The sequence below is a fragment of the Diorhabda sublineata genome, chromosome 9 (assembly GCF_026230105.1).
Source record: "Diorhabda sublineata isolate icDioSubl1.1 chromosome 9, icDioSubl1.1, whole genome shotgun sequence".
Taxonomy (NCBI): domain Eukaryota; kingdom Metazoa; phylum Arthropoda; class Insecta; order Coleoptera; family Chrysomelidae; genus Diorhabda; species Diorhabda sublineata.
The window spans coordinates 12,106,763-12,123,845 of record NC_079482.1 but is presented as its reverse complement, the minus strand read 5'-3'; the positions used below and the strand labels follow the sequence as shown (position 1 = coordinate 12,123,845).

The 17,083-nt window shown below is 29.5% G+C and overlaps 1 protein-coding gene across 1 annotated transcript in view; it reads right to left on the bottom strand.

Annotated features, from left to right (window-relative positions):
• Positions 1 to 472: 472 nt before the first annotated feature.
• Positions 473 to 17,083, bottom strand: part of LOC130449010 (E3 ubiquitin-protein ligase TRIM71) — a 46,051-nt gene continuing 29,440 nt past the window's right edge. The window contains exons 3-10 of the mRNA XM_056786642.1: positions 14,923 to 14,979; positions 14,809 to 14,865; positions 14,697 to 14,753; positions 12,960 to 13,013; positions 7,840 to 7,896; positions 4,934 to 5,241; positions 3,017 to 3,112; positions 473 to 1,787 (exon numbers count right to left, since the gene is read on the bottom strand). Coding sequence (XP_056642620.1) covers positions 473 to 1,787; positions 3,017 to 3,112; positions 4,934 to 5,241; positions 7,840 to 7,896; positions 12,960 to 13,013; positions 14,697 to 14,753; positions 14,809 to 14,865; positions 14,923 to 14,979 — 2,001 coding nt within the window. The remainder of the gene's footprint in view (positions 1,788 to 3,016; positions 3,113 to 4,933; positions 5,242 to 7,839; positions 7,897 to 12,959; positions 13,014 to 14,696; positions 14,754 to 14,808; positions 14,866 to 14,922; positions 14,980 to 17,083) is intronic.

Here is a 17,083-nt window from a genome sequence, read left to right as displayed (position 1 = left end):
ATATTTCAGTCTTTTTCATTTGTATTTATTATTATTTTTTTAATGAGCTGTTTGTGACAAACGTGTAATTAATTCCAAATATTTGAAATATCATAAACTTTTAAATGCATCGATTTTCACTAAAATTAGTTTAGTTACATTCTACAGCCAATATTTTTGCACAGTTTTTCAAAGATTATTACATTAAAATAACATAAGCGTGTTACGTGCTTTTTATTATTTTAATAAACACTGTACATTTATTATTTTACATATCCTGAAATAGAATAATCGATACATTTAATACGAAGTATCTAAATCTGAATAATTTTTATACGGGAATGTATTTTTTGTATTCTCAATAAAACATAGGAAGTCAACAAGCAAAAAATAATGAGAATGTATAATAAATACTTCCGCAATTATATACCTATTACTAAACACTTACTGAAGAAAATATAGGATAAGTAGAAAAAAAAACATTAAAAATAAACTAAAACATTTGTACACGACTATTTGCAAAATCTACAACTGTGATGCGACCATCGGGGTTCAAACAGATGCCACTAGGTCTATCCAATTGTCCTGCACCTGTTCCAAAGCTTCCAACTGCCCAGCAAAAGTTTCCACTAAGATCAAGTACTTGTATCCTGTTATTTCGCGAATCTGCTACTATTATTTTCCCATTATCATCACATACTATACCTTGGGGCCTTAGAAATTGTTCATAACCTGATCCTTCCTTTCCAACATATTGTACTTCATTTGTTCTTTCATTGATTACTATCAATTTATGATTGTTGAAATCTGTTACAATAATATTACCATTTGGAGCAAAGCAAACACCTCTTGGAGTGTCAAAAATTTTCCACCTATATGTATTAACTTCATAGCCATATTTTCTCAAAAATCTACCATTACTATCGAATATCTGTATGCGATGATTCCTAGTATCTGACACAACAATGTGTCCTTGTTTGTTACAAGCGACATCCCAAGGGTAATTAAACTGTCCATGTTCAACACCCTTTTCACCAAACATCGAAACAAACGTACCATCCATTTTAAATACCTGTATACGATGATTATCTTTATCAGCTACAACAATATGGCCTCTGGGATTGATAGTAATACCAGCGGGCCTATCAAATTCCCCTGGGCCCGTACCTTGCCTTCCAAATTTATAAAGAAAAATTCCCTTAGGGCTGAAAACTTGTATTCTATTATTACTTCTATCAGTAACAACTATATGTCCCATAAAATCGCAACAGACACCCCATGGTCTACATAATTCACCATCTTCCTTTCCCTCGGAACCGAATACTAGAGATGGAACCGGATTATGTTCAACGGCAATGTGGTTAGCACCATAGATAGTTTGACTCATGGGCTGAACTTCTGTTACTCTTCTAGGAATTGTTAAAAATACCTTATTCTGGGTATTAGCACCATTATTTAATATTCTGGAGGAATTATTTATTCCGATACCACCTATTGTGGATAATAAACGAAATACAGTATTGTCAGGAGGAAGAAATAGTACATCATCATCTTCGCAAGGTGTTAATTCTGGCCGTACTGCTCTCAACTGTCTCATTTCATTGGTAGCTGTATCATTCACTTTTAATAAATCGATTGTATTATTAATTTTTGACGATTCAGTTAATAAATTGGAGATTCGCATAAGCTCTGTCAAGACATGGCTGAGATTCTCTAATTGAGACGTGAGTAGTCTGCCTTTAATTTGTCGAGTTTTGTCTATGTTTTGTAAAAGCTCAGCTTCTCTGTTGTTTAAAGCGTTCATGTAACTGAAAAAAAATCATATTATATATATATATATATATATATATATATATATATATATATATATATATATATATATATATATATATATATATTGTTTACACTATCGCTACACCAACACTCACGATTACACTATTTGACGTGTGTATCAATATCCAAGTTATCGACTGCAGAAACTGGATTCGCGAAAATAAGGTTGAGGTGCACGGTCATATCGGTCTAAATCGAAATCATCCTTATAAATAACAGAAAATTAAAACACTTAAATCAAATTAGTGGAAGCCAAAGGTAGTTTTTGTGTAAGTGTCTTTAATTGAAGACAAATTAGGAGTAATAACCCCACATGGAAGAAAGACAGGGAGAGCCTTCCGGCTCGCCTATTATGGAATATGAAACAATAACTACAAACAATCAAAGTAGAAGAAAACCATTAGGTACTGATTGAACACAAAGACAAAAACATAAGCAATCTTCACCCAGTGGAACTGGGAGATTCCTGCACAAACAAGAATTTAAAGGAATTCAACAGATTGAAAAAAAAGGTAGAAACAGGGCTGCAATAACTTTCAGAACTCCAACTTATGCAAATGACTTACATAACAATGAAGAAATCAAAAAGCAAGGATATGAAATGTTCATACCAGCCCCTTTATTGACATATAAAGGAGTAGTGAAAGGAATCGATGCTAATTTATCTGAAGAAGAAATTGTAATAAGAGCAAATGAAGAATCGGACAATATATATAAAGCTGTAGAAGCTCGAAGAATAAATCGTAGTGTAGTGGACAAGGTATCCCAGTCAATAACGTATGTACCAAAAGGTTCCTATATTTTTACATTCCATGGAAAAATTTCCCTAGATATGTTAATTTATATTCAAATAAGTTAGAAGTAAGAACATATATAAGACCAGTTGTACTATTCTTAAAATGCTACAGGTTCAATCACACTACAAAACAATGTGGAAATGTGAGCCATGAAGCAGAAAGGTGTGAAATTAAAAATAAATCTTGTTTGTATTGTAGGAAAGAGCACAATACACAGGATGTTCTTAAAAATGTGGAAGAATGTGAGGAGCTAATTAGGCAAAAAAAATTTCAGAACTGATGCACAGTTAGCATCCCTCAAAGACACCTATTTTCTCCTACACCTAATCAGCCAAAAAACAATTATAATACAGTCACTAAAAGCACTAAAAGACCAAGACACGATACACTCAATTACAATAAAGTACCTCACAGTAGCTGTTTGGTGAAACACCAACTTTTCCCTTCCTCCCCAATAATAAACAGGCAAAATTATACCTAATCCCAACACAGAAGCTCCAATTCTAGAAGTAATCAAAATAATCCTCAAAACCAATCCGACAACCACTCCCCTACAAGAATATCCACCCATTCCCAAAAAATAAGAAATCACCACAAACATAGCAGACTACTTTAAAGACATCAATATCCCCATAGAAGAGTTAATTAGGTACTCCAATATTATTCAAGAAAATACCAAAAACAGAGGAGGAAGCACCTCCACAGAAGCAGGGGGGGAACTTCCTGGATTGAGTGAATATGATGAGGAGATGTTTTAAATGATCTACTGGATATCAACATCCCTCTGGGTCATAGCTAAATATAAAGTTTTCTTTTTTCAAAAGTCAAAGTATTACAATGGAATGTGCGTAGCATGAACTCGAACAATTACAACCTAGAGTATCTACTGCATCATATAGACTCTGAAGTAGCTATCCTACAGGAGACCTTTTTAAAAAATAGTATCAATTGGAAAGTTCATCCATACATTCCTTTTAGAATAGATTCTTCAGATGGCCACAATGGCATTGCTATTATAGCAAAAAAGAGTGTCTCTCCTAAACCTTACAACTTAAACGCTTCAAATAAACCTTATGGTCCAATCATTTAGGCTATATCAATTAGAAAAATTCTACTAATTAATATTTATAACCCTAATAAGGTAAGACTAAACAAAATGTTTCTAAAAGATATTTGTAATGAAAGTAATAATTTTGAGCTTATTATATTTGGTGGGGACTTTAACTCGAAAAATTCAACATGGGGAAATAATACTAATGATCATAATGGCAATGTCATTGTGGTCAGTATTCTGGACAGCAAATTTATTTGTCTTAATGATGGCTCAGGCACAAGGGTTAGCCTTCCAGGAAAAAATAAAACGTAACCGACCTCATATTTTGCACAGAAGAGCTGGGACTTAGCTGTTCTTGGACAACATTACCCACAGACAGGGGAAATAGTGATCATTTTCCGATAATAATAGAATTTACAAAAAATACTTATTTACCATAGGTGAACAACTACATTACACCTATAAAGCAATTATTTAACTTTAAATTATCGGACTGGAGCAAATATAATTCGTTAACAGGAAATATGATAAACCAGACAACTTATGAAAACTGTGGTAATATAATTAAAATCATCAAAGAAGCCATGGCAGTTTATGTACCAAAGAAGAAGGGAAGGAGCTACAAAAAGATGCAGCCTACCATATGGTGGTATGATGAATGCAACAAGCTGATTAAAGAAAGAAAATCAGCTTAACAAAACTATTTAGATAATAGTACAAACGAAAATTATATAAACATGAATTTACAGGTGGCTCGAGTAAACAAAGTCCAAAAGTCCTTAAATCCAAAAAAAAAGAATATGAATTTTGTAACACTATCAACAGAGAAAATGACATAAAATATATTTGGAACACTGTTAGGAAATTTAATAATAAAAAACAATCACATCAAATAATTTTGTTAATGACAACATCGACAGCTTTGTCAACCACATAACAACCCCTGACATACCTAATGAACATCAATATTATGAGATTGATAACGAAGATAAAATTCTATTAACAAGCAGCTAATACAAACTTGAGGTACGGGTCTAATTATGAAATCGTCGCGTCGATTTAATGCATTTATGCAGTCTTTAATTTCGCCCTTTGAAATTGTTTGGTTGTCAACTAGCTATTGATTTCATAAACCTAGGAAAACTTGGTATGATATTACCAGGATTAATTTTCCATCAATCATAATGTTCAATACTGCAATTATCAATTTATTAAATTGACAATCAATTTTTAAATATCAAAGCAAATTCTAGTAATGAAAGTAAATTACCTTCTTATCAGTTTTTTAGTCTCTGTAACAGCTGTAATGGATCTTTGTTCAACATTTTCATAAACACGTTTAATGTTTTCTATTGCGTTTTTAATGATACCAATAGTTTGACGAGCTTCAACATGAAGTTTGTGATTCGTCTCTCTGGCTGAATGAATAGCGTCCTGGATATACATGAACTGATGACCATTATGCTCTTCCGTAATACATTCAGTGCATGCTGGAATATGGCACGTGCGACAAAATAAGCTATGAGGTTGACCATGTTTATTACATGAATATCCCATAGAATGTGGACTTCTACTGACCTGAAACATACCAAAGCTATAGTGCTCTTATTATAGTTGAATATGTTATCAGCTCAAGACTAGAAATAGGCGATGGTTGTTCTTTCCCTACCATTTCCTTGTTTGAAGGAATACTGCTATCAAATCAGTATACTTTTTAGTTAGTAAATGAAATGTATTTAAGACAAACAGTTATTAATAATTATTATAATCATTAATTATTATCTAATACATATAATCTTATAATTTGATTTTCGTTTATATGACTATTTATGCCCCTATAGGTAAATAATATAGAGTTTGATCGCCTTTAACTATTATTAACGTTTTGATTTGGCTATTACTGAAGCATCGCATATAATCCTGTTTTCTTCTGCTAGCCACTGAATATTAAAATTTTAAAAGGCTAACTTTTAGAGAAATTGTAAAAATATTATCGAAAATAAAATTAAATAAAATAATTTCCATAATTCCTCATGAGATGCAATCATTCAATAAATAGAAGCAAACACGATAAAAGATTTATCAAAAATCTATCTCCACTATATTCGTAATATTCGTATAAACAAGCCCACCAGCCAACGATTTAAATAAAGTTATTACCAGCAACTGCTTTTTTGTGAGTGGCTCGAGGTTTCCAAGTTCGAAAACTTTCCGTTTATGCGACCATTTGGCAGAGAGTTTTAAAAACTTCACATCCCGTTCTTGGATATAGTTTGAAGAGAATGGAAACCAACTTTCAGCGTATTCGGTATAAAATTATCCAAATAAAATTCGTTTGAAAATTGATTATTATTTCTTTTTGTTGGACTAGCATATTTTACCTATATTTTGGTGAAGTATAACTTTTTCTACCGTTAGCTATTTTTTGTCCCACAGTTAGAAATAATCACCAAATTTCTTTCATTTCAAATAAACTTTCTGAAAACCCAGTTACTGGGACGAGAGAAATAAAATCGAAAAATTCAAAAAAAATAGTCGAACAAAATTGTTTTCATGTTTTCTATACAAATAATAATAATGTAATCATAAAACTAACCCCCTAGTCATTATGAAATAAATTTTGTAAATACGACATGTTTTCCGATTTTCCCCGGCTAACTTTCCCACTGTCAAGTGGTCGCATAAACGAAAAGTTTTCGGACTCGGAAACCTTGAGCCATTCACAAAAAACAGCTTGCTGTTAATATTTATTTTAAACGTGGGGGCTGGTGGCTTTGACTTGAAGACGTTAGTCGGATTTCGAGTTTAATTTTCATTCTCGATTTGAGAATAATATTATTATATATATTATATTATATAAATAAAATTTGTTAATGCATTCAAGTAGAAAGCAATTCCCCATTTTAGTAAACTTTAATGTTTTATTAAGCGATGATTCACGTCTATGTTGAAATATAATTGTTATCTAGGTGTGAGAATTTACATACACGGCTGTATTTACCATTGCTGTTTGTTGTTAGTGGTACGAAAGAATACATAGAGCACAAGGCACCTTAATAGTTGAGAGCGATGACACAAGCCTTCTTTCGTTCTATATCGGTTTATTTTATAAGATATTGTTTGAGAGTGTTTGAAAGAATATTTTATTTTTGAAATAAAGTAAACTGCTTCATTAGATAACGCGTTACGGCACCAATCTGCCTGGTCTTCCCATCTCGAATATGTAAGCGATAAGTAGGCCCCTCCTCTCTCACTCTAAGTCAGTGCGCTATTATGGAACTCTACTTGATGCAGTCTTGCAAGATATGAAATGACATACAATGGGAAAAATTAATTGCTTATTACAGCTACCATTAAACAATTGTTTGTTAATAATAATGTATATACACCAAATTCTAATGTACATATTCAAGTATATTGTTAATATACTTAAAATTTTAGTAATAACCAAAGCTTTTCCCACCAATTTCAATATTAAATAGTTTTATTGGGATTACTTTAAGTCACTATTTTTATCGGCTGTCACACACGCACACGTTTTTTTTTCTCTTTAATAACATTATATTTGATACTCGAACAGATAACAAATGTAGGTTCGTTCCAACCCATCTGAAAACCGTCCTTTGTACGGTGATAATTCTGCGTAAGAGATTACGTGTTCAAACCGGGCAATTACCGTTATATGAACATATATTAATACTTCTATATGGATAGTTTCTATAAGTGAAAGCGGTTCCGACCAAGAAAAACAAAATGATAACGCTTTCTCTATCCTCTGAGGTTCCACCTCGGTTTTGCGCATTCTCTAGCATGCGCAATCTGAACGAGTTATGTGGATCGAGAGAGAAAATAGTATATTGTCAGCACTTAGGACATTGCTTCCCATTTTAACTGTCCAATCAGAAGTACTACATATATGTATATGATCGATTGTGTTTTGTATTCCAACCGTTTCCGGGACGGTCCTTTCGATACTTGGTCGATAGCCAGATTTGTTCATAGCCGGAGATTGAGCAGAAAATATCATTTAAACGAATTCAATAACCATTCCAAGAATGGTCCAGACTAACAGGTTGGAACAAACCAAGTGCGTAGATTGTTTTTTCTTCAAACTATTTTCATGTTTTCAATATTAACTTGCATAAATAATAATGTGGACATTCGTTAAAAACTTACCTCTAAAGATGATTCCATAGAACGACTACTTAAAGTAACAACATTGTGAAATAGGGCCTAAAAAATCAAGTATTCATATATACATAGTCTTGCATAAATGTAAATTATCTGAATAAATAGTACGATAAAAAGATCTGGGATGGGTTCTTATTTTAAATATAAAATCTACACTAACAGACCTAAAAATACCCGTGATGTGAATAAGGCAGGAAATATAGAACATAATACGTAATACTATAAGATATTATTTTTTTTGTTAGTTTTGTTATAGTACGTTTATTCTTGATCATTTATTTTAAAAATAATGAAATGGTATGAACAGCTTCTGCGTTTTGTCTGTCCTATTGCTATACTATTTCTGAAACTGTAGTACATTTTCCATAATCTCCGATCCCATGTTTCCTGCCTTTTCCTACAAGTTGTAACTATATCAACATTATATTGGACAATGTTACAAATTGACTTATATACCGAAACAGTTTAAATTGATAACATTAAAATGTGATTAGATGAATAAATGAAATAATATTTGCACGCAAATTTAATTCATACGAAAATCAATGAATTAAATGAGTTTTTGAATACTAGAACTGCAGACAGTAATAAGAGAGAAGCAATTTTTCATAGAGTAACGTTCTAGTTACCATTTTAAAAAAAGTTAAAGTTGGTTAAAAACTTACTTCTAAAGACAGTTCCATCGTACGACGGTCTAAGGAAGGGGCCAGAGCCTAAGGAGACACAAATCAAATTATAATTAGTTGAGAGCACATATATTGCATTTACTGATAGTACGCTGTATTGCTTAAGATATTCTGAAATAATTGACAATTTTGCCTATTTTGGATATAGAATATATGCCTTTAAATAATATTCAAATGAACTGAATGATAAATAAAATGTAGCAACATGAATTAGTAGTTCTGGCAGTAGACAAGTCCAGAATTTCTTTTTCAATCAGAATTCTACTTTTTAAGAGAAAATAGTTTCAGTGCAGGCAAATTACGATTCTATAATAATAATCAATACCATTCAATATCATCGGACTATGTAGAAGTTGAAAATGATTATAACATTACATTTTCCACTTTTTTTAGTTTATATAAAAAAGCAATTGATAAAAAACATACCTGTGTAGATGATACCCCTAAACCATTCATTAAAGGGAGATCACAAGCTGAAGTACAGGGGATATCCTAAACATATTACAAATTTTCATGATTTATATATATATATATATATATATATATATATATATATATATATATATATATATATATATATATATATAATAATTTCTTAGACCTTTTGATATATTAATGCATCTAAATGTTCTTGATTTTACGTCTCTTCTGTTTTAAAATTAGTTTTTTTGAAAATTTGTGGAGGATAAAATTTCGACTTTTCTTTAAGTCTTTACCTACTGCCAATTTGCACATTTATATTAATGAATAGATCATTTACATAATGAATATCAAAATAAGAATAAAATCAAAATAGAAAATGTTCTAATAAGAAAAATTAATGTAGCAGTACTTGATCAATCAAATTATTTGTAGTTTTATTATAATTTACAAAATAGAGCTATAAATTTTACTTAAATTATTTAGGTCTTTTTTATTATTTATAGCATTTTTCGTTTTTTTAATGTGAACCATTTCTCAAATTCTCTTTTTCGTGTATTAGATTCCGTTCCAAGAATTTTTGGATCTTTATAATTGAATTTATGTGTTTTTGATATCTCACGGTTCGATAACGCAGTTTTATTTTTTTATCATATTGATGACCTTTTAGTCTATTTTCTAACTATTGAGAGATAGACAGCGTCACAAAAGAAGTAATATTATATATCAAGCGCCTTGTATTAATAATCTTTGCTGACTAGCTGGAAAAAATCAATATATGAAGTTGCAGCAAATTTTGGAATTTGTGTACTTTTTATTAAACTAAAAATCCAAGTTTTCAAGAAGTGCTCTTCCCATCATTAGGGAAACTATACAATATAAGTAGAGATTGAAATTTGCTTTATTCAAATAATTTTTGAAAGAACGATGAAAATTGACGTTTCGACTTTTATTTAAATATTTATCAGAATAGGATGTTGACACTGACGTATTTATATCAATCAATAAATCACCTGCATCATGAAAATCAAAAGAAATTTGTTTTTATATCTCATTTATGTAGCAGAAACTGATTCAATACATTTTACTTAAACTATTGAATTCTTCTTTCTAAATATTGAGATATCTGCTCTATGTAGACATCGTCACAATTAGTACAAGGTACTTTATATATAATATTATTTATTTTTGGTTTCTATTGTTTTAAATTTTAAATTAGTGAAATATTTGGAATTAAATCCTTTATGACTTCTACTAATATCGTATTTATTAAAATAATTTGATAGTTGTTGGGAAAAACCTTGTACATATAGTAAGGAAAAATGTTTTATGTTTTGTTGTGCAGAGAGCGTCACAAGGCACTCTATTGCTTCTTTTGTTTTTTGGTGTTTTAGACTTTAGTTTAGTGAAATACTTGGATTCTGTATTATGTTCTTTATAACTTATACTAATATCGTATTTATTGAAATAATTCGATAATTGTTGGGGAAGTCCTTGTACATGTGGTAAGCAAAAATGTTTTATATTTCGTTTCTGTTCTGTTTTTTAATTGATTGTAGTGTCTGTTTATCCTTTTCTTGAATATGTTATTCATCATTTTTTCCCAATAATTATTCTCGTTCAATGCAGTTTTTGCTTTTTGAATAGTTAAGTCTCTAAATTCGGGATCTGATAGTTGGACAGATCTATCAGCCAAACTTATTATCACTGATCTTTTTTATAATATAGGATGACATGAATTAAAGTTCAAATATTTTGAGGAGTAAGTTGCTTTCGTATACCATTCTGTTCTAATGTTAATGTTAAGTTTATATAATGTGACATCAAGAAAATTGATTTTATCATTTTGTTCGATTTCGATTGTGAATTTAAGTGTTGTATAATAAGAATTGAGTTTTTTATTTATGTTTTCAATTTGATTCTTTGGTACGGTAGTAATGCAATCATCAATTTAATAAATATGATATTAGTATAAGTCATAAAGGACATAATACATTATCAAAATATTTCACTAAATTGAAATTTAAAACACCTGAAAACAAAAGACGTAATATTATGTATATATCAAGTGCTTTGTACTAATTGTGACGCTCGCTGTCTACATAGAGCAAACTTCTCAGTATTTAGAAAATAGACTAAAAAGTTATCAATACGATAAAAAAACTGCATTAACGAACCATGAAATATCCAAAAACTATGAATTCAATTATAAAGATTCGTAAATTTAAGTAAAATTTATAGCAGTATATTTTGTAAATTCTAATAAAACTTACAGAAAAATCGGAACGTCAAATTTTATCTTTCTTCCAAAAGTTATTATAAAAAACTAATTTTAAAACAGAAGAGGCCTAAAATCAAAAACATTAAGATGCATTAATATATCAAAAGGTCTAAGCAATAAGAAATTAAAGAAATTTATATATATATATATATATATATATATATATATATATATATATATATATATATATATATATATATATATATATATATATATATATATATATATATAAACAGGGTGTTTCAAAAGAAGTGATCCCGTCTCTAGGATAGATAGAAAACTGAAAAATATTTGAGGTTTGCCCAGTAAAAAATTTCGCACTTTTTATGGTTTTCCCGCATTTACTGGCAACATTGTATGGAAATTTCTTACGAATATGTTTTGGAAGCTGATATATCCAATGGATTTGTTTGAAAACTTTGATAAACAAGATTTTTGTGAAACGTTACAAGAAACGAAAGCCCTCAGTCCTATTTTTTTCAAAAGTTTCCGTTTTATCCATGGGGTCTCATTTACACGACAAAAAATTTTCAATTCACATAAAGCTTACTAATTAATGATAATAATAATTGATAACTTTATCAAAGCTTTATACCAGCATCGATTATTACTTCATAATTTTCAAAACAAAATACTCCTAAAACGGTAGTATCGAGTTTTCTTGGTTTTTTCGTGTGAAATTAAATGTTGTTAAAGTTCACTTGAAATTTTGTTTAATAAATCTAATATTGAAAAAGGTTCAATACTACTTGGTACGAACCGTGTAACTAGGGCCCTCTATGAAAGTCAGCCATGAAAAAAATATTGGGTGTATCCAAAAAATATATGTATAAAATTTCAATATAAAGTTGCCAGTAGTTTCGACAAAATCGTAAAAAATGTGTATAATTTAAATTTTTTGATGAGCAAACCCCAAAAATTTTTCAGTTTTCTATCTTTCCTAGAAACGGAATCACTGTTTTTGAAACACCCTGTATATAATATTAATAGATTATTAACAGAACTTTGAACTTTTATCATTCGCAGCTTTCTCTTTCTTATGTATGTGAACCAGTTCTAAAAATTTTCTTTTCTTGTATTTGATTCCGTTTCAAGAATTTTTGAATTTACATAACTGAATTCAGCATCTGATAGTTGGATAGCTGTATGAGACAAATTTGTAAGCACTGGGTTTTGCCTAAAATTTGGGTTCGGGGAATATGGTTAGATAAAATATTAGTGTTTCAGTTACAACGATATACATATATTCATTTTCTATAAAAGCGGATATGTAATTGATATTAGGGTCTAATCATATAAACAAAAGAATATTCTTGTATTAAAAATAACAATTATTAGTTTGAATAATCAAAATGCCTCATAGAGAGATTCATTGTAAGGAAAAGATTTCAGTTGTTTAAGTAAAAAATATCTTTCTCTTAAAACATGTCTTATTAAATCGTATGCGATATTTATGTATATTGTAATGATATCTAGAGATCTAAATTTGTAATTCTTGTATCTAAAAGCTGCTCAAGCTCAAGTGAATTATTTATATAACAGTTTACTTTTCTATTACTTTTTATTGAATGTTAAATTGATATTGGGTTTGTGGAACTGTGGTCGAATATTTGACACTACACTTTTTTTATTAAGGAAGATTATCTATAATTCAGAAAACAAAACTAAAATTTTCATATTTCTTAGACATATTTTCATAATTTAAATTGAAAACTTACCTCAAGAGGTGAATCCATGAAACAACCTGAAGCGACCGCAGAATAGGTAAGAGCCTTAATAAGAGAAAAATGTTTCAATTAATCAATATGTATCAACGTCAATTCGAATATTGATTTTGAAACCCATGAATTTGAAAATTTTTACAAGAATTAATACGATTCAAAACCACTGAAAATTAATTATTGTAAGTAAAAATTATTTTTTTTATATTATAATTTCAGTCCCAGACGATGAATACATAAGTATTCGAAAGTTCAGATAATATATTAAAGCTAGTCCACTTTGGTGTTTCGTTGCCAATAAGAAACCGCTCATAATATAGATGACAAAGACTTCTTTACAATTCATATATATATATATATATATATATATATATATATATATATATATATATATATATATATATATATATATATATATATATATTCTTCTCATTCGCCGGCACTCTGTCAACTCCCATGGCAGTCGGTAGACTGCCTGGACGAAGCCAGGCAGTTGGAAGACAGGTGAATTTGATGATACATTCTTCCATCTGCCGGCAGTCTGCAGAATGCCGGATTCTGCCAACTGCCTACGATATATAGATAATGAAGTCATGTTGCCAACAATGTAATACATTTTGATAAGGACTTAAAGAAAAGTCTAAACGTCAAAATTTATCTTTCTTTTAAAAACTATCCAAAAAAAAACTAATTTTGAAACAGAAGAGACCTAAAATCAAGAACACCTAGATGCATATATATATATATATATATATATATATATATATATATATATATACAGCTAAGCATTTAAATTCAGGATCTGATAGTTGAATAGATCTATCAGCCAAACTTATTATCATAACCAAGTTGGTTTCGTTTACCATCCTATTCTTATGTTATTGTTAATTTTATGTAATGTGGCATCAAGAAAATTGATTTTATTTTTTTGTTCGATTGTGTATTGAATTTTATTATGATAAGAATTGAATTTTTTATTATGTTTACAATTGGATTTTTTGAAAAGACAGTAATGCAATCATCTACATAATGTAAAAAGAATGTAATAATTATAATTATTTTATATTATATATATAATTATGCTATAACACTTGATATTGAAGCTCCCATAGCACAACCACCAATTTGTTTATATACACTAAAAAACAAAAGAATCTAATTACCAAATAATTAAAGTGGAATTTTTGCCTCAATTTTGTAAATTCTAATACAACTAAAACTAATTTAATTGATGACTGCTACGTATTTAATATGTGAAAACTAAGGACAAATTAATCTTATCTGTTAAAACAAATTTCTATTTTGCTTCTTCTCCTATTTTAATATTCATGATGTAGGTGTCCTGTCGATTAATATAAATACGCGTTTCATTTTCATAATATATATATATATATATATATATATATATATATTTGGAATGAAGCTTTTTAAACTAGTTTATGAACATTATTATTTTGTACTGCCATAACTAAAGAGTACAATTTTTATTATATATTTCGATTAACTACGTATTCATCATCATGCTAAAATAACAGGTAAAAATTGAGGTTTCTTTATAAAAATATTATTTAACACAGACAATTAGCGTGTTTATAGATCACCTACAACATGAATATACAAGTAAAACATGTTTTGTCCACAAAAAATATTTTTTTGTACGTAATTGTCGTATCTCCAAAATGATTCATTGTCAAAAGCAAAATTTCAAATAATCATTCTAACATAAATAAGTACCTCTGAACGTGGTCCTATAGAACGTCGACCTGAACCAATTGGGGAAGGAGGCTGAACCTATAAAAATACATTAGTTGCAAATATCGTATATTAGGTTAAATACTAAAATTACCTCTAAACGCGATCCTATGGAAGGTCTGCCTGAACCAATTGGAGAAGGAGGACGAACCTATGAAAAAATATATCAGTTCTATCTACAATAAAATCATTATAAAGAAGTACGTACCTCTGTACGTGATCCCGTAGGAGGTCTGCCTGTGCCAATTGGAGAAGGAGGATGCACCTAAATACAAAAATACATTAGTAAACATTTTCTTAACATAATGATGTATAGTCTAGTGAGAAATGAGAATGCTTTCTGAGTATATATTCAAATACATTATATCGAAAAGTAAGAGTATCTAATGAAGGAATGGTTAGAATATATGAAATTATTTCCAAATAGACAACAAATGTGTATTAAAATAGTCTCTCAAATCAGATGAAAAATGTTGATACATAAGATGGTCTATCGAGTCCAAAATATTTAGAAATGACGTATTTAGAAACAGAAAAACAGAACTTCTTTGAAAATCGAAACACTCTAAGATACAGTTAATGGTACTTTGTAACACGTATGAGTCCAATGAAATATCAAATTAAGCGAAAAAGCTTAGCTGATGTGTATGATTCGTACATATCAGAGATCTGCATGTAATTAAGTATTGTATAGAATCACTTTTCAAAATAATACTCAAATGTGGTAAAACGGCGTATTATAATACATGCACACAATATTTGTAGGACTATTTATAATTCGTATTGTATGGGACAAACTGTTGATAATGAAATTGTGCGACTGAACAATTATGGCAAACCTAAGCAAAAGAAGTAACTATCCTTAAATATAATTATCCAACATATACCAAAATCATAAAACAAAAATGCATTTTCTACTTGATTCCACAATTTGTTATAAGGCTCTCTAATGATAAATTTTATCTTCATCTATCAAGAAATAATCAGAATAATTCAATGTCAAATCAAGCAAAAACTGCTTGGGAAGCATATTGCTTATGTTGTTAATAACCGATTCAAGTAAACACTACTTAAGGCTATGATTTTAAGTGTTTCATTTGATTAAAATTAAATGAGCAATAATGTTTTTGGTGAATTTTCTATGTGTACAATTATATAATAATATCTAGTAATGTGAAAATTTGAGGTCCATTTGAAACTTGACAGGTATTGTAAATGGACGAGGGAGAATAAAGTCTAATCATGGGTCGGCTACCTGCGGCTCGCCAGCCACATACGGTTCTTTGGATGTCAAACTGCGGCTATTTAGTTGAATTCGCAAATATAATTGTTTTCATAAAAAAAAAAATAAAAATCTTTCTGAATCTATTGAAGAGAATTAGTCATCAATTCTATCTTTCAGCGACTTGTACTCGCTTTTTTCGCCCCCTTTCCCGGGATACACGTGCATCTGAAGAACTGTTTCATGATTTCTAAAACAAATCAGAAATCTTAACAAAGATCAATGATTTCAAACTTCCTACTACCTTATCACTTGTTACCGATGCGATATAAAAGACACGGCATAAGTTGTATTTTATCAGATATATCTTCACAAGGTCCTAAAGAAGAACTTCTAGGATTACTACTCAAGAAAAACTGGAGGGGAAGATATAGCGAGATAAATTTAAATAAAATTGCTTCAATAGCAACTGAAGGAGCCAGAAGTATGACAGGAAAAAATAAGAGGTAACGACGTTGAGGATACAAATTTAGTAATCAACATTGTTGATAGCTTCCTGTCAAAAATAATCTATCATGGCCAGTTTAAAGACTTGTTAAACAAAAAAGAGACTCAATATTAATATGATGCGATGTCTTCCCAAAGGTATGGTGTTAAAACGTTTTGCTTTGTGCTTGATTGAAATACATTCCTTAATAAAAAAGGCACTATTAACCATCAATTAAAGAGCGACGAATGGTTGCAAAAATTTTACTTTATGGAAAATATTACAGCGAAATTAAATGAACCAAATCTAAAATTGCAAAGAAACGGAAATCCTATCTCTGTTTCGGTAGAAGAATTGTTATATTTTTTGCAGAAGATATTCAGAGCCGAAAATTACATCATTTTCAATTTTTGAAGCAATATCGCCATAAAATCAATGGAACTGAATTATTTCAGCACACTTTTTAAAAATTTTTTTTTTCTTAATTATTAAGAAAATATTAAATATTAGCAAAGACAGAGATAAAGACAGATCATTTTGGGAATCTTAACAAAGGTTTTAACTTTATTGTAACCCCTATAATTTTTGCAAATCTCATAAAAAATTAAATATGGAAAACAATATATTGTATTCTTCCATATAAATAAATTGTTATATATA